The sequence below is a fragment of the Delphinus delphis genome, chromosome X, assembly GCF_949987515.2.
Source record: "Delphinus delphis chromosome X, mDelDel1.2, whole genome shotgun sequence".
In the NCBI taxonomy this organism is placed as follows: Eukaryota; Metazoa; Chordata; class Mammalia; order Artiodactyla; family Delphinidae; genus Delphinus; species Delphinus delphis.
This window is the reverse complement of record NC_082704.1, coordinates 74,433,585-74,456,352: the sequence shown is the minus strand read 5'-3', so window position 1 is coordinate 74,456,352 and position 22,768 is coordinate 74,433,585. Positions and strand designations below refer to the sequence as shown.

General features: G+C 41.0%; 1 protein-coding gene across 1 annotated transcript in view; it reads left to right on the top strand.

Moving 5' to 3' along the window:
- Positions 1–1,768: 1,768 nt before the first annotated feature.
- ZC3H12B (zinc finger CCCH-type containing 12B) overlaps positions 1,769–22,768 on the top strand; it is a 31,354-nt gene continuing 10,354 nt past the window's right edge. Inside the window, exon 1 of the mRNA XM_060001973.1 lies at positions 1,769–2,373. Within this exon, the coding sequence (XP_059857956.1) occupies positions 1,769–2,373 (605 nt within the window). The remainder of the gene's footprint in view (positions 2,374–22,768) is intronic.

Here is a 22,768-nt window from a genome sequence, read left to right as displayed (position 1 = left end):
TATCTCATTTGTCAGTTCTAATAGCTTTTTTGGTGGAGTCTTCAGGGTTTCTATATATAGTATAATGTCATCTGCAAGAGGTTTTACTTCTTTCTTTCCAATTTGGATTACTTTTATTTCTTTTTCTTATATGATTGCTGTGGCTAGAGCTTCCAATACTGTGTTGAATAAAAGTGGTGAGAGTAGGCCAACTTGTCTTGTTCCTGATCTTAGAGGAAATGCTTTCTGGTTTTCACAATTGAGTATAATGTTGGTTGTTGGGGTATATATGGCCTTTATTATGTTGAGGTATCTTAACTCTATACCCACTTTCTGGAGAGTTTTTATCATAAACAGATGTTAAATTTTGTCAAAAGCTTTTTATGCATCAATTGAAGTGATCATATGATTTTTATTCTTCAATTTGTTAATGTGGTATATCACATTGATTAATTTGCAGATATTGAAAAATCCTTGCATCCCTGGGATAAATCCCACTGGATCATGGTGTGTGAACCTTTTAGCTTACTGTTGAATTTAGTTTGCTAATATTTTGTTGAGTGTTTTTGCATTTATGTTTATCAGTGATTTTGGCCTGTAATTTTCTTTTTTATGTTGTCTTTGTCTAGTTTTGTTATCAGGGTAATGCTGGCTTGGAAGCAGCATTGAAAGCATTCCCTCCTCTTCAACTTTCTGGAATAGTCTGAGAAGGAGAGGCAGTAACTCTTTTAAAAATGTTTACCTGTGAAGCCATCTTATGCTGGACTTTTGTTTGATAGGAGGTTTTTAATTACAGATTTAATTTCATTACTGGCAATTGGTCTGTTCATATTTTTATTTATTCCTGATTCAGTCTTGAGAAACTGTGTTTCTAGGAATTTATCCATTTCTTTCAAGTTGTCCACTTTTTGGCATATAATTTTTTGTAGAAATTTCTTATAATTCTTTGTATTTCTGTGCTGTCAGTTGTAACATCTTTTTCACTTCTGATTTTATTTATTTAGGCCCTCCCTGTCTCTTTTGTTTGATGAGTCTGGCTAAAGTTTTATCAATTTTGTATATCTTTTCAAAGAACCAGGCCTTACTTTCATTGATTTTTCCATTGCTTTTTAGTCTGTATTTCATTTATTTCTGCTCTAATCTTTATTATTCATTTCTTTCTACTAACTCTGGGTTTTGTTTCTTCTTAATTTTCTAGTTCCTTTAGTTTAGATTCTTTACTTGAGACTTTTCTTGTTTCCTGAGGCAGGCTTGCATCACTATAAACTTCCCTCTTACAACTGCTTTGCTTCAGTCCCATAGATATTTGTATCATTGTGTTTACATTTTTATCTCAAAATATTTTTTATTTTCTGTTTGATTTCTTCAATGACCTATTGGTCATTTAGTAACATGCTGTCTAGACTCCATGTGTTCAATTATTTTCTTTTAGTTGTTTATGTTGTAGTAAATTTTATAGTCTCATATCATTGTGGTCTGAAAAGATGCTTGGTAATATTTCAAGAGTCCAATCATTATAAGCAGAAAAATATAATGTCAGACAACTGTAGTTTCTTAGGAAGAAAACACTGTGTTCTAAAATACTTTTTCATAAGTTTACTAAACATGATTATGGTATGTGTGTTTATTTGTAGGAACTGGTAACATCTAAACATAACAAACCAAACAGGCAAACCCTTGTGCCATCACTACCACCCCATTTTACACAAAGGGAGGCCAATGTACATGGATTCCAAGAAGGCTAAAAAGAAAAAGAGCTGATTAGACCTCAGATTGCCCACTAAACGGGATGACGGCCACAGCTGCAGTGGAAACACCAAAAATGAAGAAGAATGCCTCCAAGGAAGAGAAGCAGCAGCCTAAGCAAGAGAACACAGAGCAGCATAATGCTGATTCTGAAGAGTTGAACTCTGAGAGTGACCCTGAACAGATGAGCCTTAAAAGCAGCAGTAATGACAACAGCTGCCAACCTGGAGATGTTCAGTTGAAGAAAAAGGATATTCCCTCTAAGCCACACCGCCAGCTTTGTAGATCACCCTGCCTAGATCATCCAAGCTTCTCCCAGAGTAGCATTCTACAGGATGGGAAGCTTGACTTGGAAAAAGAATACCAAACCAAGATGGATTTTGCTTTAAAGCTGGGCTATGCAGAGGAACAGATTCAATTAGTACTGAATAAGCTGGGTCCAGAATCGCTTATTAATGATGTACTGGCAGAACTTGTCAGACTTGGAAACAAAGGTGATTTGGAAGGGCAAGTCAACTTGAGTTTGTTAGTGCCTCGGGGTCCCAGCTCCAGAGAAGTTGCAAGCCCTGAACTGTCTCTTGAAGATGAAATAGACAACAGTGACAATTTGAGACCAGTTGTCATAGATGGAAGTAATGTGGCAATGAGGTAAGACTGGTATATTTTCTTTCTCTTTCTTTAAAACTGCCCTGTATGCAAACATTGCTTAGCAGACTATCTAGAGGTACATTTCAATATACAGTTCTATATAATCTTCATAGCAACTTTATTTTACAGATGAGAAAACTAGAGCTCGGCAAGGTTAAATGACTTCCTTGCGAACACTTGATATAGGTAATATGTAGCAAAGTGAGGATTTAAGTTTTCTGGCTTCAGATGAATGAAATGAAATTAACATTTGTAATCTATTTTGTGCCAAGTACTTTGCATATATGATTTAACTTGCAGGTGAGCCAACTCAAGTTCAGAGGTTAAGTAACCGCCAAGGTTACACAAGTAATAAATGGCAGTTTGTATTAAAACCTGAATCTGACTCCAATGCTCCTTCTGCAATATCATGCAACAGTATGTGGCTATTAATGTTATTAAGAATATTTGATATTGGGCTTCTCTGGTGGCGCAGTGGTTGAGAGTCCGCCTGCTGAAGCAGTGGACGCGGGTTCATGCCCCGGTCAGGGAGGATCCCACATGCCGCAGAGCGGCTGGGCCCGTGGGCCATGGCCGCTGAGCCTGTGAGTCCAGAGCCTGTGCTCTGCGGCGGGAGAGGCCACAGCAGTGAGAGGCCTGTGTACCACAAGAAAAAAAAAAGAATATTTGACACGGTTTCTATTTTTTTTAACATCTATATTGGAGCATAATTGTTTTACAATGGTGTGTTAATTTCTGCTTTATAAAAAAGTGAATCAGTTATACATATACATATGTTCCCATATCTCTTCCTTTTTTTTTAATAGTTATCTTTTATTTATTTATTTTTGGCTGTGTTGGGTCTTCGTTTCTGTGCGAGGGCTTTCTCTAGTTGTGGCAAGCGGGGGCCACTCTTCATCGTGGTGCATGGGCCTCTTCACTATCGTGGCCTCTAAGGTTGCAAAGCACAGGCTCCAGACGTGCAGGCTCAGTAGTTGAGCTCACGGGTCTAGTTGCTCCGTGGCATGTGGGATCTTCCAAAACCAGGGCTCGAACCCGTGTCACCTGCATTAGCAGGCAGATTCTCAACCACTGCTCCACCAGGGAAGCCAATCTCTTCCCTCTTGTGTCTCCCTCCCTTCCACACTCCCTATCCCACCCCTCTAGGTGGTCACAAAGCACCGAGCTGATCTCCCTGTGCTATGCAGCTGCTTCCCACTAGCTATCTATTTTATGTTTGGTAGTGTATATATGTCCATGCCACTCACTCACTTTGTCACATCTTACCCCTCCCCCTCCTCTTATCCTCAAGTCCATTCTCTAGTAGGTCTGTGTCCTTATTCCCATCTTACCCCTAGGTTCTTTGTGACATTTTTTTTCTTAGATACCATATATATGTGTTAGCATAAGGTATTTGTTTTCTCTTTCTCACTTACTTCACTCTATGACAGACTCTAGGTTCATCCACCTCACTACAAATAACTCAATTTCATTTCTTTTTATGGATGAGTAATATTCCATTGTATATATGAGCCACATCTTTATTCATTCATCTGTTGATGGACACTTAGGTTAATTCCATGTCCTGGCTGTTGTAAATAGAGCTGCAATGAACATTTAGGTACATGACTCTCTTTGAATTATGGATTTCTCAGGGTGTATGCCCAGTAGTGGGATTGCTAGGTCATATGGTAGTTCTATTTTTACATTTTCAAGGAACTTCCATACTGTTCTCCATAGTGGCTGTATCTATTTACATTCCAACCAACAGTGTAAGAATGTTCCCTTTTCTCCACACCCTCTCCAGCATTTATTGTTTCTAGATTTTTTGGTGATGGCCATTCTGACTGGTGTGAGATGATATCTCATTGTAGTTTTGATTCACATTTCTCTAATGATTAATGATGCTGAGCATTCTTTCATGTGTTGCTGGCAATCTGTATATTTTCTTTGGAGAAATGTCTATTTAGGTCTTCTGCCTATTTTGGATTGGATTGTTTGTTTTTTGTTATTCAACTGTATGAGCTGCTTGTAAATTGTGGATATTAATCCTTTGTCAGTTGCTTCATTAGCAAATACTTTCTCCCATTCTGAGGGTTTTCTTTTGGTCTTGTTTATGGTTTCCTTTGCTGTGCAAAAGCTTTGAAGTTTCATTAGGTCCCATTTGTTTATTTTTGTTTTTATTTCCATTTCTCTAGGAGGTGGGTCAAAAAGGATCTTGCTGTGATTTATGTCATAGAGTGTTTTGCCTATGTTTTCTTCTAAGAGTTTGATGGTGTCTGGCCTTACATTTAGGTCTTCAATCCATTTTGAGTTTATTTTTATGTATGGTGTTAGGGAGTGTTCTAATTTCATTCTTTTACATGTCCAGTTTGCCCAGCACCACTTATTGAAGAGGTTGTCTTTTCTACGCTGTATATTCTTGCCTCCTTTATCAAAGATAAGGTGACTATATGTGTGTGGGTTTATCTCTGGGCTTTCTATCCTGTTCCATTGATCTATATTTCTGTTTTTGTGCCAGTCCCATACTGCCTTGATTACTGTAGCTTTGTAGTATAGTCTGAAGTCAGGGAGCCTGATTCCTCCAGCTCCATTTTTCGTTCTCAAGATTGCTTTGGCTATTAGGGGTCTTTTGTGTTTCCATGAAAATAGTGAAATATTTGCTTCTAGTTCTGTGAAAAATGCCAGTGGTAGTTTGATAGGGATTGCATTGAATCTGTAGATTGCTTTGGGTAGTAGAGTCATTTTCACAATGTTGATTCTTCCAGTCCAAGAACATGGTATATCTCTGCATCTAGTTGTATCAACTTTAATTTTTTTCAGCAGTGTCTTATAATTTTCTGCATACAGGTCTTTTGTCTCCTTAGGTAAGTTTATTCCTAGATATCTTATTCTTTTTTGAAATGGTAAATGGGAGTGTTTTCTTAATTTCACTTTCAGATTTTTCATCATTAGTGTATAGGAATGCCAGAGATTTCTGTGCGTTAATTTTGTATCCTGCTACTTTACCAAATTCATTGATTAGATCTAGTAGTTTTCTGGTAGCTCCTTTACGATTCTCTATGTATAGTATCATGTCATCTGCAAACAGTGACATCTTTAATTCTTCTTTTTTGATTTGGATTCCTTTTATTTCTTTTACTTCTCAGATTGTTGTAGCTAAAACTTCCAAAGCTATGTTGAATAAGAATGTGAGAGTGGGCAACCTTGTCTTGTTCATTATCTTATTGGAAATGGTTTCAGCTTTTCACCATTGAGGATGATGTTGACTGTGGGTTTGTCATATGTGGCCTTTATTATGTTGAGGTAAGTTCCCTCTATGCCCACTTTCTGCAGGGTTTTTATCAAAAATGGGTGTTGAATTTTGTCGAAAGCTTTCTCTGCATCTGTTGAGAGGATCACATGGTTTTTCTTCTTCAATTTGTTAATGTGGTATATCACATTGATTGATTTGCGTATATTGAAGAATCCTTGCATTCCTGGACGAAACCCCACTTTCTCATGGTGTATGATCCTTTTAATGTGCTGTTGGATTCTGTTTGCTAGTATTTTGTTGAGGATTTTTGCATCTATATTCATCAGTGATATTGGCCTGTAGTTTTCTTTCTTTGTGACATCTTTGTCTGGTTTTGGTATCAGGGTGATGGTGGCCTCGTAGAATGATTTTGGGAGTGTTCTTCCCTCTGCTATATTTTGGAAGAGTTTGAGCAGGATAGGTCTTATCTGTTCTCTAAATGTTTGATAGAATTTGCCTGTGAAGCCATCTGATCCTGGGCTTTTGTTTGTTGGAAGATTTTTAATCATGGTTGCAATTTCAGTGCTTGTGATTGGTCTGTTCGTATTTTCTGTTTCTTCCTGGTTAAGTCTCGGCAGGTGGTGCATTTCTAAGAATTTTTCCATTTCTTCCAGGTTGTCCATTTTATTGGCATAGAGTTGCTGGAGTAATCTTTCATGATTCTTTGTATTTCTGCAGTGTCAGTTGTTACTTCTTTTTCATTTCTAATTCTATTGATTTGAGTCTTCTCCCTTTTTTTTTTTGATAAGTCTGGCTAATGGTTTATCAATTTTGTTTATTTTCTCAAAGAACCAGGTTTTAGTTTCATTGATCTTTGCTATCGGTTCCTTCATGTATTTCTGATCTGATCTTTATGATTTCTTTCCTTCTGCTAACTTTGGGGGTTTTTTTGTTTTTCTTTCTCTAATTGCTTTAGGTGCAAAGTTAGGTTGTTTATTTGAGCTGTTTCCTGTTTCTTGCGGTAGGATTTTATTTCTATAAACTTCCCTCTTTGAACTGTTTTTGCTGCATCCCATATGTTTTGGATCATCGTGTCTCCATTGTCATTTGTTTCTAGGTATTTTTTGATTTCTTCAGTGATCACTTGGTTATTAAGTAGTGTATTGTTTAGCCTCCATGTGTTTGTATTTTTTACAGATCTTTTCCTGTAATTGATATCTAATCTCATAGCATTGTGGTCAGAAAAGATAATTGATATGATTTCAATTTTCTTAAATTTACCAAGACCTGATTTGTGACCCAAGATATGATCTAACCTGGAGAATGTTCCCTGAGCACTTGAGAAAAATGTGTATTCTGTTGTTTTTGGATGGAGTGTCTGACAAATATCAATTAAGTCTATCTTGTTTAATCATTTACAGCTTGTTTTTCCTTATTTGATTTCATTTTGGATGATCTGTCCATTGGTGAATGTGGGGTGTTAAGGTCCCCTACTATGATTGTGTTACTGTCGATTTCCCCTTTCATGGCTGTTAGTATTTGCCTTATGTACTGAGGTGCTCCTATGTTGGGTGCATAAATATTTACAATTGTGATATCTTCTTCTTGGTTTTATCCCTTGATCATTATGTAGTGTCCTTCTTTGTCTCTTGTAATAGTCTTTATTTTAAAGTCTATTTTGTCTGATATGAGAATTGTTACTGCAGCTTTCTTTTGATTTCCATTTGCATGGAATATCTTTTTCCATCCCCTCAATTTCACCCTCTGTGTGTCCTTAGGTCTGAAGTGGGTCTCCTATAGAACATAGGAGAAGCATATATATGGGTCTTGTTTTTGTATCCATTCAGCCAGTCTGTGCCTTTTGATGGGAGCGTTTAATCCATTTACATTTAAGGTAATTATTGATATGTATGTTCCTATTCCTATATTCTTAATTGTTTTGGGTTTGTTATTGTAGGTATTTTCTTTCTCCTGTGTTTCTTGCCTAGAGAAGTTCCTTTAGCATTTGTTGTAAAGCTGGTTTTATGTTGCTGAATTCTCTCAGGTTTTGCTTGTCTGTAAAGCTTTTAATTTCTCCATCAAATCTGAATGAGATCTTTGGTGGGTAGAGTAATCTTAGTTGTATGTTTTTCTCCTTCATCACTTTAAATATGTCCTGCCACTCCCTTCTGGCTTGCAGAGTTTCTGCCGAAAGTTCAGCTGTTAACCTTATGGGGATTCCCTTGTGTGTTATTTGTTGTTTTTCCCTTGCTGCTTTTAATATGCTTTCTTTGTATTTAATTTTTGACAGTTTGATTAATATGTGTCTTGGCGTATTTCTCCTTGGATTTATCCTGTATGGGACTCTCTGTGCTTCCTGGACTTGATTAACTATTTCCTTTCCCATATTAGGGAAGTTTTCAACTATAATTTCTTCAAATATTTTCTCAGCCCCTTTCTTTTTCTCCTCTTCTTCTGGGACGCCTATAATTCGAATGTTGGTGTGTTTAATATGTCCCAGGTGTCTCTGAGACTGTCCTCAGTTCTTTTCATTCTTTTTTCTTTACTCAGCTCTGCAATAGTTATTTACACTCTTTTATCTTCCAGGTCACTTATCCGTTCTTCTGCCTCAGTTATTCTGCTATTGATCCCTTCTAGAGTATTTTTAATTTCATTTATTGTGTTGTTCATCATTGCTTGTTTCCTCTTTAGTTCTTCTACGTCCTTGTTAAATGTTTCTTGCATTTTCTCTATTCTATTTCCAAGATTTTGGATCATCTTTACTATCATTATTCTGAATTTTTTTTCAGGTAGACTGCCTATTTCCTCTTCATTTGTTAGGTCTGGTGGGTTTTTCCTTGCTCCTTCATCTGCTGTGTGTTTTTCTGTTTTCTCATTTTGCTTATCTTACTGTGTTTGTGGTCTCCTTTTCGCAGGCTGCATCTTTGTAGTTCCCGTTATTTCTGTTGTCTGTCCTCAGTGGGTAAAGCTGTTTCAGTGGGTTTTGTAGGCTTCCTGGTGTAGGGAACTAGTGCCTGTGTTCTGGTGGATGAGGCTGGATCTTGTCTTTCTGGTGGGCAGGTCCACTTCTGCTTGTGTGTTTTGGGGTGTCTGTGGACCTATTATGATTTTAGGCAGCCTCTCTGCTAATGGATAGGGCTGTGTTCCTGTCTTGCTAATTGTTTGGCATTGGGTATCCTGCACTGTAGCTTGCTGGTCATTGAGTGAAGCTGGGTGTTGGTGTTGAGACGGAGACCTCTGGGAGATTTTTGCTGTTTGATATTACGTGGAGCTGGGAGGTATCTTATGGACCAGTGTCCTGAATTTGGCTCTCCCACCTCAGAAGCACAGCACCGACTCCTGGCTGGAGCACCAAGAGCCTTTCATCCACATGGCTCAGAATAAAAGGGAGAAAAAAATAGAAAGAAAGAAAGAAAGAAAGATGATAAAATAAAATAAAGTTATTAAAATAAAAAATAACTGAAGAAAAAAATTTTTAAGTAAAAAAAAAAAAACGGATGGACAGAAACCTAGGACAAATGGTGAAAGCAAAGCTATAAAGACAAAATCTCACACAGAAGCATACACATACACACTCCCAGAAAGAGGAAAAGGGGAAAAAATAATATATCTTGCTCCCAATGTCCACCTCCTCAATTTAGGATGATTCACTGTCTATTCAGGTAATCCACAGATGCAGGGTACATCAAGTTGATTGTGGAGCTTTAATCTGCTTCTTCTGAGGCTGCTGGGAGAAATTTCCCTTTCTCTTCTTTGTTCGCACAGCTCCTGGTGTTCAGCTTTGGATTTGGCCCCACTTCTGTGTGTAGGTCGCCTGAGGGCGTCTGTTCTTCACTCAGACAGGACAGGGTTAAAGGAAAAGCTGATTTGGTGTCTGTGTCTCACTCAGGCTGGGGTGAGGGAGGGGTACGGATGCGGGGCAAGCAGAGGCCTGCGTAATGTTTCAGCAGCCTGATGCATGCCATGCGCTCTCCTGGGGAAGTTGTCCCTGGATCACGGGACCCTGGCAGTGCCAGGCTACACAGGCTCCAGGGAGGGGAGGTGTGGGTAGTGACCTGTGCTCGCACACAGGCTTTTTGGTGGCTGCAGCAGCAGCCTTAGCATCCCATGCCCATCTCTGTGGTCTGTGCTGATAGCCACATCTAGCGCCGGTCTCTGGAGCTCTTTAAGCAGCACTCTTGGTCCCCTCTCCTCTCACACCAGGAATCAAAGAGGGAAGAAAAAGTCTCTTGCCTCTTCGGCAGGTCCAGACTTTTCCCTGGACTCCCTCGTGGCTAGCCGTGGTGCACTAGCCCCCTTCAGCCTGTGTTCACGCCGCCAAACCCTGTCCTCTCCCTGCAATCCGACCAACGCCAGAGCCTCATCTCCCAGCCCCCGCCCACCCCGGTGGGTGAGCAGACAAGCCTCTTGGGCTGGTGAGTGCCAGTCGGCACCGATCCTCCGTGCAGGAGTCTCTCCGCTTTGCCCTCTGCACCCCTGTGGCTGCGCTCTCCCCCGTGGCTCTGCAGCTTCCCCACCTCCACTACCCACAGTCTCAGCCCACGAAGGGGCTTCTAGTGTGTGGAAACCTTTCCTCCTTCACAGCTCCCTCCCACTGGTTCAGGTCCCATCCCTATTCTTTTGTTTCTGTTTTTTCTTTTTTTCTTTTGCCCTACCCAGGTACATGGGGAGTTTCTTGCCTTTTGGGAGGTCTGAGGTCTTCTGCCAGCATTCAGTGCATGTTCTATAGGAGCAGTTCCATGTGTAGATGTATTTCTGATGTATCTATGGGGAGGAAGGTCATCTCCACGTCTTACTCTTCCACCATCTTCTCAAATCCATCTGACATAATTTCTAGTAGCAGGGAATAGATTTACAGAATTCTTTTTTTGAGTATTATATTTTTATTTTTTATTAAAGTACAGTTATTTACAATACTATATTAATTTTAGGTGTACAACATAGTGATTCAGTATTTTATAGTATTGAATCAGTATAGTAAAATTCTATATTTTACTACATTTAAAGTTATTATAAAATATTGACTATTTCCCTATGACTGTTCTCTGCACTATACAATAAAACCTTGTATCTTATTTATTTTATGCATAGCAGTTGGTACCTCTTAATCTCCTACCCCATATTGCCCCTCCTCCATCCTTCTTCCCAGTGATAACCACTAGTGTGTTCTCTATATCTGTGAGTCTGTTTCTGTTTTGCTATTTTCATTCGTTTTATTTTTTAGATTCCACATATAAGTGGTAGCATACAGTAATTACCTTTCTCTGATTTTTTCACCCAGCATAATACCCTCTAGGTCCATTCAAATTTTTTCAAATGACAAAATTTCATTCTTTTCTAAGGCTGAGTAATATTTCATTGTATATACACCACAGCTTCTGTATCCAATCATCTGTTTATGGACACTAAGGTTGCTTCCATATCTTGACTATTGTAAATAATGCTGCTATGAATATTGGGGTGCATATATTTTTTCCAAATCAGTGATTTTGTTCTCTTCAGATATATACACAGGGATGGAATAACTGGATCATATGGTAATGCTATTTTTAGTTTTTTGAAGAATCGCCTTAGTATTTTTATAATGGCTACACCAGTGTACATTCCCACCAACAGTACAGTAGGGCTCCCTTTTCTCCACATCCTCACCAACACTTGTTATTTTTTGTGGTCCTTTTGACAACAGCCATTCTGACAGGTGTGAGGTGATGTCTCACTTTAGTTTTTATTTGGATTTCGGAGACGATTAGCAACGTTGAGCATCTTTTCATGTGCCTGTTGGCCATCTGTATGTCTTCTTTGGAAAAATGTCTACTCAGGTCTTCTGCCCATTTTTTAATTGAGTTGTTTGGCTTTTTTACGTTGAGTTGTATGTGCTGTTTATATATTTTGGACATTAACCCCATATCAGTCATATCACTAACAAATATTTTCTCCCATTCAGTAGGTTGTCTTTTCATTTTGTCAAAGGTTTCCTTTGCTGTGCAGTAGCTTTTAAGTCTAATTAGGTGTCATTTGTTTATTTTTACTTTTATTTCCTTTGCTTTGGGAAACAGATCCAAAAACATATCACTCTGATTTATGTCAGAGTGTTCTGCCTATGTTTTCCTTTAGGAGTTTTATGGTTTACAGTCTTACATTTAGATCTTTAATTCATTTTGAATTTATTTTTTATGTCGTGTTACAGAATTTTCTAATTTCATTCTCTTATATGTAGCTGTCCAGTTTTCCCAGCACCACTTATTGAAGAGACTGTCTTTTCTCCATTGTGTATTCTTGCCTCCTTTGTTGTACATTAATTGACCATAAGTGTGTGTTTTTTCCTAGGCTCTCTATTCTTTTCTATTGAGTTATGTGTCTGTTTTTGAGCCAGTACCATACTGTTCTGATTACTGTAGCTTTGTAGTATAGTCTGGATTCAGGGAGTATTATTTCTCCAGCTCTGTTTTTCTTTCTCAGGTTGTTTTGGCTATTAGGGGTCTTTTGTGTTTCCATACAAATTTTTAAATTATTTGTTGTAGTTCTGTGAAAAATGCCCTTGATACTTTGTTAGGGATTGCATTGAATCTGTAGGTTGCATTGGGTAATATAGTCATTTTGACAGTATTAATTCTTCCAATTTAAAAACAGGGTATATCTTTCAATCTGTTTGTGTCCTCCTCAATTTCTCTCATCAGTGTCTTACAGTTTTCTGAGTACATGCCTTTTACCTCCATAAGTAGCTTTATTCCTAACTATTTTATTCTTTTTGATGTGATGGTGGAAAGGATTGTTTCCTGAATTTCTCTTTCCAACAGTTCATTTTTAGTGTATAGAACTGCAACAGATTTCTTTACATTAATTTTATATCTTGCAACCTTACTGAATTCATTTATTAATTCTAGTAGTTTTTTGTGGAGATTTTAGGGTTTTGTATATATAGTATCTTTTGATTTGGAGCATTAATCCATTGACTTTTAAAGTGATTATTGATAAGTATGTACTTATTGCCATTTTGTTACTTGTTTTCTGGTGGTTTCTGTAGTTATTCTCTATTCTTTTCTTCCTCTTGTGGTTTGATGATTTTTTAATGGTATGCTTGTGTTCCTTTCTCTCTAGTTTTTGTGTATCTATCATAGGTTTTGTTGTTGATGTTTATAAAATTATTTATTTATTTTTGGCTGTGTTTGGTCTTCATTGCTGCATGCGGGCTTTCTCTAGTTGTGGCGAGCGGGGGCTACTCTTTGTTGCGGTGTGCAGGCTTCTCATTGTGGTGGTTTCTCTTGTTGTGGAGCATGGGCTCTAGGCACACAGGCTTCAGTAGTTGTGGCACATGGTCTCAGTAGTTGTAGCTCATGGGCTTTAGAGCACAGGCTCAGTAGTTGTGGCACCCGGGCTTAGCTGCTCCACAGCATGTGGGATCTTCCCAGGCCAGGGCTCAAACCCATGTCCCCTGCATTGGCAGGTGGATTCTTAACCACTGTACCACCAGGGAAGCCCCAGCATAGGTTTTTGATTTGAGGTTACCATGGGGTTTGTATATGTTGACCTACAACTAAATGTATAGATCATGTTCTAAACTGATAGTCATTTAAGTCAAACACGTTCCAAAAAATCTACATTTTATACTCCCCTCCCCCCACAGTTTGTGTTTTTTATGTCATATTTTATATCATCACGTCTACCCCTTAACTCTCTATTGTAATTATAGTTTATTTTACAACTGTTTTCTTTTAGTCTCATACTTGCTTATGTAAATTGTTGATCCACCACATCTACTATATATTTGCTTTTACTAGCAGGACTATTTCTTTCCTATAAACTTTTACTTCTTGTTGTAACCTTTTATTTTCTACTTAGAAAATACCTTTTAACACTTCTTGTTGGGTCAGTTTAATACTGATGAACTCTTTTAGTTTTTGTTTGTCTCAGAAGTGCTTTTTCTCTTCTTCAATTCTGAATATCTTTTCTGGGTATAATATCCTAGGTTGTAGGTTTTTCACTTTCAGCACTTTAAATATATCATGCCACTCCATTCTGACCTGCAAAGTTTCTGCAGAAACATCAGCTGATAGCTTTGGGGGAGTTCCCTTTTATGTGACTCTTGTTTTTCTCTTGCTGCCTTTAAAATTCTTTCTTTGTCATTAACTTTTGCCATTTTAATTATGATATGCCTTGGTATGTGTCTCTTTGGGTTCGTGTTGTTTGGGACTCTGTGCTCCCTGTGAATGGAAATCTCTTCTTCTTCTGGAATTTTTCAACCATAACTTCATCAACTACATTCTTTACCTCTTACTCTCTCTCCTCTCCTTCTGTGACCCTTATGTGAATGTTAGTATGCTTGATGTTGTCCCATAGATCCCTTAAACTAGCCTCTTTTTTTTTTTTTTGGCAGTACGCGGGCCTCTCACTGTTGTGGCCTCTCCCGTTGTGGAGCACAGGCTCCGGATGCGCAGGCTCAGCCATCATGGCTCATGGGCCGAGCCGCTCCGCGGCATGTGGGATCTTCCCAGACTGGGGCACGAAACTGTGTCCCCTGCATTGTCAGGTGGACTCTCAACCACTGCGCCACCAGGGAAGCCCTATCCTCATTTTTTTAAAATTTTGTTTTTCTATTTACTGTTCTGATTGGGTGGTTTCCATTAGACTATCTTCCAGGTACTTATGCCGTCTTCTGTATCACTTAGTCTGCTTCCAGTGTGTTTTTCATTTCAGTTATTGTATCCTTCAGCTCTGACCAGTTGTTTTATATTTTCTAGCTCCTTGTTAAAATTCTCATTTTGCTTGTCTATTCTTTTCCCAAGTTCAGTTAGCCTTCTTATTACTAATGGTTTGTACTCTTTATCTAGTAAATTATTTACCTCTCTTTCATTAGGGGTTTTTTTCAAAGGCAGGTTCTTTTTCTTTCATTTGAAACACATTCCTTTGTCTTCTCATTTTGTTTAACTTTCTCTGTCTCTATAGAATTAAGTGAAACTGTTACTTTTCCTGATCTTGAAGCGGTGTTCTTCTGTGGGAGTGTCCTTATGCAGTCTGTGTGTGCCCAGTGACTTTGGTGGGAGAGCTGAATCTGAAATGAGCACAGGTCACATCTTCCCCAGGTGTGTGCTGACAGCTACCACCCTAGTTGGTGGTAGGGCTGGATATGGAGGAGCTAGAGCCAGAAACAGATGTGAGCTGGGGCTTCTCCTATGATCAATGGTTGTCACCACCCTATGGGGGCTGGGGTCCAAGGTGCTGGAGTAGAAGCCCTAAGGGTTGGGTCCAAGCTGGTCCCATACTCTCTAAGTGTGCACTCTCCCCCAGCAGCAGCACCTCCACCCTAGTGGAGGGCAGAGCCAGAGCAAGTGGAGTTGGAACAGTAGCCCAGTGAGGGCTGGAGTGGATTCTGGGGCAGTTGTGAGAAACCAGCCAGAGTCCCAGGCTGTTTTCAATATGCTTTCTTTGCCTTGTTCCTGGGAGTAAGGAAGTGTGCATGCATACTGTTCATGATGGAGTCTCAGTTTCTCACAGCCCCTCTAGTAAGTCCCACCAGTTTTCAAACAAGGTAAGGGGACTCATCTTCCCAGTGTGAGACCCCAGTGCTGGAATGCCAAATATGTGGCTAGAACCATATATTTGGCATCCACTCACTTCCTAGGGAGTATCTCCAAGCCTATGATATACCCCTCTACTTCTGTGTCCCCCGCTAGTAGCACAGGTCCCAAACTGATCACTTCTCCTCTCTGCCTGACTCCTTGCAGATCTTTCTTTATAGGCTTGGTTGTAGAAGAGCCTTTCTGCCAGCCTCCAGTTAGTTTTCAGTGAGAGTTGCTACACATGTAGATATATTTTTGATGTGTTTGTGGGGGGAGGTGAGCTCCCACAAATGTCCTCCTACTCTGCCATCTTGATTCCCCCTTTTTAAAATATGTTTAAAAATCACAGCATCATAATAGGCTATGTAAAGGAGGCTAGACATCTCCCCTGTTTTAATGAGGGGAAACTAGAAGCATAGTAACAAGAAAGTTAAGTGACCTGTACACAATATTCCAGGAATCAGAATGATGCAATGGGCGGTGAAAAGCAGAGAGTGATTTCTGTGCCCAAAGGACCAAAGGTAACTTTGCCCCCCTCCCTAATAGGCATAAACTAGAGTGATTCTTGAGGGGAAGAGGTATGGATCTGCTAAAATCAATTTTTTTTTCCAGATCAGGCCACCCAAAACACTTTAGATTGGACCCATTTCCCAAGACCCACTCTTCTTTAAGTGTTTTGTGTTTTGGGGGTGGGGATGAGAAGAACCCAGGACTTCTTTGAGAACTTTGAATTCATGGTGATATAAGATCTTCCTTGTATTTGGAATTCTGTTCAAGGATTGCTGATTATGAAGGACGCTTTATGGTTCTTTTGCTTTGTAAGGAATAATGAAGAGATTAATTACCAAGGTAATTAGTTTCAACATATCTAGTCTTTGCCAATAGTAAACTCTCATGCTGATAGGAAGATAAACTTTTGTCTTTTATAGTAGTTGATTTACTATGTTAAAGATACCTCACACAACTTAAAGAGAGCAAAAAAAAAATCAGCACTCAACCTTATTTTTAGGAGCATGTTAAAATAGTGCATAATGGACAACATATTTTTTTTTTAATTGCCAACTGTGTCCTTGTTAGCATCTCTTCCTTGTATGACTAGGAAAGTTACTGATGAGTCCCATTTATTCTGCAATCACATTTCACACGGTCAAAAGTTCAGTGCCATAGTCTGCTCATGATTTTTAGTGCCATTAATCTGAATTCATTTTGTTTTCCCCATTCTCCTGTAACTTTATCATGAGATTGGTACTTAAACAAACTATATACTGATGTCTGTTTTTCCTCAATGTATTGGATGAGACTGCATTGAAATCATGATGCTTTGTCATTAATAGCATTTGTTTAACATTTGCAATAGTGGTGTACCTGTAATTCACATATTGATGTATGGTAAAATCCTAAAGGGTTTGTTCATTCAGAGAGCTGTTTCCTTGGGGGTTGGGGGGGATCCATTTCAGTGGAGTTAAGGCTTTCAAAGGTAAACGCCACCATATATTTTTTTTCTTAGCTGTGTGGGGTCTTCATTGCTGTACATGGGCTTTCTCTAGTTGTGGTGAGTGGGGGCTACTCTTCATTGTGGTGCACAGGCTTCTCATTGTAGTGGCTTCTCTTGCTGTAGAGCATGGGCTCTAAGCATGCAGCCTTCAGTAGTTGTAGCACCAAGGCTCAGTAGTTGTGATGCATGGGCTTAGTTGCTCTGCAGCATGCGGGATCTTCCCAGACCAGGGCTTGAACCTGTGCCTCCTGCACTGGCAGGTGGATTCTTAACCACTGGGCTACCAGGGAAGCCACCCCACCATGTTCTTTTTTAAGTCTAGGAGAAGCCCAAATATTTGAACCCTACAAAAAAAAAAGTCAGAAAGAGAGGCCAGTGACCCATCTGCTAGACAGAATTTGGCTTGGAACCTAGATCGTGAGACATATCTAAGCCACTTGACAGAACAAAGTGAGTTGTAGTGTCCCTAAAACATTCTGTAACTTTCAGGTCCTAGGTTTTATATTGCTTTTTAGATAGGATTTTAGGTCCTAGCTTTTTAAAATTGCAAAAGGACATTTTGCAGGTTCAGGCTAAAACAGGTCATCTTGCAGGATTTATTTTCCATTTTTTCATTCATTTATTCCTTAAATATTTATTGATCTCTAAACTTTGCATACTGGGCCCTTATGTAGTGTTACTGGGTTGGCGTGCCTTGTGTCAAATAGCTTCAACTAAGGAGGTCAAAGGAAGACCCAGACCAGTAATCTCTGTCCTTGTGATAGCAAGCAAAGAATTGCAGGCTACCACTTTGGGCTTAAGTGCAAAGCAAAGTTTACTAAAGCATAGTTACACTCTCAGAGAGAGAGTGGGCTATTTCTGTGAAGTGAAACCAGCACTCCTGTACAGGCTTAAGAGTGTTTGTAAGGAACGTTCTGTGAGGAGGTGGGTCATGATCATGGGTGACAGGGGATCATTATTTGATTGACAGTCCCGAACTATGTAACAAGTTCATTATTGTGCATGCCCTTACCCTTAATTCACTAAGAAAAGCCTACCCAGATGGGCAAAACCACTTACAGATTTTATTATAATGATGGTATAATGAGTTTGGGTTTACTATAGGTTATACGCCTGTCTGGTCTGGGCATGTGCAGCCCAGAGAAGTTCCCTCGTGTTATTGGGTTCCCTCTTTATCTTTATCAGGATAAATTGCCCACCACCTGACCATAGTTTCACCCATTCTGGGTGGGGTCAGGGGAGGGTCCTCAGATGGTTGGGGTATAACTTGACTATTCCCCCCTTGTCTTTTTACCACTGTCACCTCCTTGCTGCTAATGTCAGGGGAGGGTCCTCAGATGGTTGGGGTATGACTCAACTACTCCCCTCTTGTCTTTTTGCTACTGTTGCCTCCTTGCTCTTAATGTCAGGGGAGGGTGCCCAGAGGGTTGGGGTGTGACTTAATAGTTTCCTTCTTGTCTTTTCACCACTGTCACCTCCTTGCTGCTAATGTCTGACTAACTACCTAACATTCCCCCCTCAAGAGTATGGGACCCAATTCTTTGTGACATGGGCGATGACTGCTCTGGCTGCTTCCTGCTGTTAAGGGGCGGAGTCTTGATTGGGTCCCTCCTCTTGCTCTCCTTCAGCTAGGAGGTAGGCTGGAGTGATGATCATCAAGGGGTCCCATGTAGATCTTGGTCTCAGGGCCAGGCTGAATGGGCTGGTAGCTACCTCGCAGAACCATTTGGAATCGAACAGCCTGTATGCGTTCTGAAATGAGTCGAACAAGTAGGTTTATGATACAAGGGCCTAATAACAAAACAAAGGCTGTCAGGACTAATGGTCCCAACAAGGGCAACAGTTATGTCCATATCTGGGTCTCCATGGAGGAGAGGAAGGTAGAAAGCCAACTAGGGCCCTGTCCTGCTCTCTCTTTCAGATCTTCTATTATTTTGATGTTTTTCTTTAAAGCCAGAAGGTTTTCTTCAACCTGGCTGGAGATATTAACATAGAAGCAGCATGTTTCATTTAACAGGGCACAGACACCCCCGGCCTCAGCTGTTATAACAGGGGTCCCAAACTCCCTGGCTGTGGATCGGTACCGGTCTGTGGCCTGTTAGGAACCAGGCCATACAGCAGGATGTGAGTGGTGGACAAGTGAGTGGAGCTTCATCTGCTGCTTCCCATCGCTCACATTACTGCCTGAACCATCCCTGCCCCCCACCCAGTCTGTGGAAAAATTGTCTTCCATGAAATTAGTCCCTGATGCCAAAAATGTTGGGGACTGCTGTGTTATAACATTGAGGGCCCTCTTATTTTGTAAAATCACCTCAGCCAGAGAATCTAGGGCTGACTGTTGCTCCTCAATGGCTGCTACCATAGCCTTCCAGGATTCCTGGACCATGATGGTAAGATTGAGAATGCTTCTCTCTAAGAGGTGTATACCCGCAAACCAAAAAATTTCCTCTAAAGACACTGTGGATCACTTCAGGCTGATCCAAATGGCGATCCCAAGTACTTTAACAGCTGTAGGAGAAGACAGCAAGACTGGATAGGGTCCCTTCCAGGCCAGCTGAAGTTGAGAACCAGGGGAGCCATCCTTCCAAGTTTTGATGAATACTTGTGTTACTGGAGAGTAGAGGCAAGGAGAAGACTCTGGGGAAGGAAGCCTTTTTACCACATGTTTCTGGAGGGCTTTTTGGAATTGTCCAAAGGAGGTGACAGAGTATGTCAGTAGGTCCCCTCATAAGAAAGGGCTACCATACAGCATTTCATAAGAGTTAAGGTTAAGTAAGGCCTTTGGGGATGTTCTGACCCTTAAAAGAGCAATAGGGAAGGCTTCCTTCCAACTAAGGGAGGTCTCTTGGGTTATTTTTCTTAAGGTATTCTTTAAATGTTGGTTGGCTCTTTCTACATTTCCTGAGGATTGGGGTCTCCAGGAAGAATGAAGGTGGTACTCAATATCTAGAGCCTTGGATATCTGCTGAATAATTTGGTAAACAAAGGCAGGACCATTATCACTCTGAAGAGACAACAGGAGGCCAAATCTAGGGATTATTTCAATTAAAAGCTTCTGGGCTACCTCCGAAGCTTTTTCTGTCCTGGTGGGGAAAGCTTCCACCCAACCAGTAAAGGTGTCCAGAAACACCAAAATGTACTTATATCCTCAGTAGGGAGGAACCATTGTAAAGTCCATTTGCTAGTCTTCCCCTGGATATGTTCTGTGTCTCTGAGCTAGAAGGGCCAATGGGGGTGGCTTTTTCCCTGAGGATTGTTAGTCAGACAAATAGGGCATGATGAGGTTACCTTATTAACTACATCGTAAAGTCCCTTCCCAGAGAAGATAGAAGAAACAATCTGGTATGAGGCATCTCTCCCTAGGTGACAGGCCTCATGCAAAAATTTAATAATTTTCCACTAGAGTGACTGGGGCAGGTGAGTTAAGTCCTCTCTCCAGTACCATCCATCTGGGTCAAGGTGGTACCCATGATTTATGGCCCATTTGATTTCCTTAGGCAGGTAAGACAAGGAAGGGAGAGAACTAAGGGAAGGAACTAAGGCACCCTCTATCACAAAGGGCTGAAGGGATGCTTGTCGGGCAGCCTGATCAGCTAGCCGATTTCCCTTTGTTATTTCATCGTCACCCTTCTGGTGACTTCTGCAATGAATCACTGGTACATGGAAAGGCTTGAGGACTACATCCAAGAGGGAGAGAATTTGAGGTCCATACTTAACTGGGTTGTTTTGGACCATCAAGTAGCCACATTACTTCCAGATAACAGCATGAGCATGCAGAACCAAAAAAGCATATTTAGAGTCAGTATATATATTAAGGGCCTTATTTTCAGCCATGGTTAAGGCTTGGGTTAAAACAATTATTTCTGCCAATTGGGCTGAGGTCCCTGGGGGAAGAGTCCGGGCCTCAATAACCTGTGTCAAGGAGACCACCACATACCCTGCCCTTCTACATCCTTCAGAAACAAAATTACTTCCATCAGTAAACCAAACCTCCTCAGGTTTTGTAAGTGGAATATCAGTTAGATCTGGTCGGGGCAACAAGGAATGATATATTATCTTCACATTGGTGAACTGGTAGACCTTCTTCAGGTAGGGGGAGCAGGGTAGCTGGATTTAAAGAGGAACAGACCATGACACATAAGTCTGGATTCTCCAACAGTAATGCTTGATATTTGAGGATCCTGCTATCTGTGAGCAAGAAATGGCCTTTCTCTTCTGAGAGAGGTAACCTGATGGGAGGTATATACTGTCAGGGGAGGCTTCTTCCACTAATAAGGCCAAGGCAGCAACTACCCTAAGATAGTTGGGCCATCCAGTAGCCACCAGGTCCAGTCTCATTGACAAATATCCTACAGGTCTCCAGACAGGGCCAAGTTCCTGAGTTAAGATTCCTAAAGCCATCCCTTGATTTTCTGCCACAAATAGTTGGAAAGGTCTATCAGTTCTTGGGATTCCCAAGAATGGGGCCTGAGATAGTAATGTCTTTAGCTGTTAGAAATCTTGGGTTTGGTTAGGGCCCGAGAGCAGAGGTTTAGAGTCAGATTTTCCTTTCAAGGTCTCATAAAAAGGTTGTGATTTTAATCTGTAATTAGGAATCCATAGTCTGTAATACCCCATGAGGCCTAAAAAGGCTCAGAGCTGCTTTCAGATAGTTGGTTCCAGCAGATCTAAATCCCTCGTATTCTATATGGGGAGATACTTCGTTCCCCTGGGGAGAGGATTACTCCCAGATATTTGACTTCCTGCTGTGCCAATTAGACCTTAGACTTAGAAACTTTATAGCTTTTTTTGGCCAAAAAATTGAAGGTCTGGGTAGCATGAGTTAAGGCTCTCTCATGGTTTTGGGAGCAAATAAGGTCATCCACATACTGGATGATAGTCCCTTCCTCCAGGTATAGATCTTGGAGGTCCTTGGCCAGGGCCTGGGCAATAAGGTGAGGGCTGTCTCAGAACCCTTGAAGTAGGACTGTCCAGGTGAGTTGTCCTCTATTCCCTTCCTCATGCCACTCAAAAGCAAAGAGGTAGTAGGACTGGGGGTCCAGAGGTATGGAAAAGAAAGCATCCTTTAAGTCTAACACAGTAAACCAGGAGGCTGTGCCTGGGATGGTCCCCAACAAGTTGTATGGGTTGGGGACTACTGGATGGAGTGGGACAACTGCCTCATTGACAGCTCTTAAGTCTTGGACCAGTCTGTATTCTCCATTCGGCTCCTTAACAGGTAAGATAGGGATGTTGCAAGGAGAACTGTAAGGAATAAGTAGCCCGTGTTGTAAAAATCTGGATATGAGAGGCTGCAGTACCCTTTGGGCTTCTGGGCAAATTGGATATTGTTTCTTTTTTTTTTTTTTTTTTTGCGGTATGCGGGCCTCTCACTGTTGTGGCCTCTCTGGTTGCGGAGCACAGGTTCCAGACGCGCAGGCTCAGCGCCCATGGCTCACGGGCCCAGCCGCTCCGCGGCATGTGGGATCCTCCCGGACCGGGGAACGAACCCGTGTCCCCTACACTGGCAGACGGACTCTCAACCACTGCGCCACCAGGGAAGCCCTGGATATTGTTTCTGATTGGGGAAAGAGGTTGGCTCCTTTAAGGTGATAAGCACTGGGGAGGCGGTTATAGCTCTCCCTGGGATTCTATCAGCCCAGACCTGGGGGTCTACTGACAACTTATCTAAGGCTGGTGTGCCAGTTCTCAGAGGGGGCTGTGTCTCTAAGACTAAGAACTGGAGGGGTGTTACTGGGGTGGTTCCCCCAAGTAGCAATCTGGTTCCCAGCTTGCTGGGAACAGTGGAAGGGGGCATTCAGGTATGACCAGGAAGGAATGAGAGAGAGTATATCCTTCCCAGTAACAACACAAAGGGACAGTAAAGGGCCTAGTAGTAAGTTTACCTGAGACTCCTGTACCCTGACAGGAGTCGGAGAAGGGTCCAGAGAAGGAAAACTAGGACAGAGTAAGCGGCCCCTGTATCCAATAAGAAAGATATGGTCCTACCTGCCACATCCAGGTTCGCCCTTGGTTCCAATCCAGTAATACTGACGTTAAACAGGGGGGCCATTTGGAGCGGAGGGTCCCGTCAATCCAGGGTCATCTGAGGGGCTGCCCCTGGCCCCGGGGCCCTTTAGCCCAAGGGGC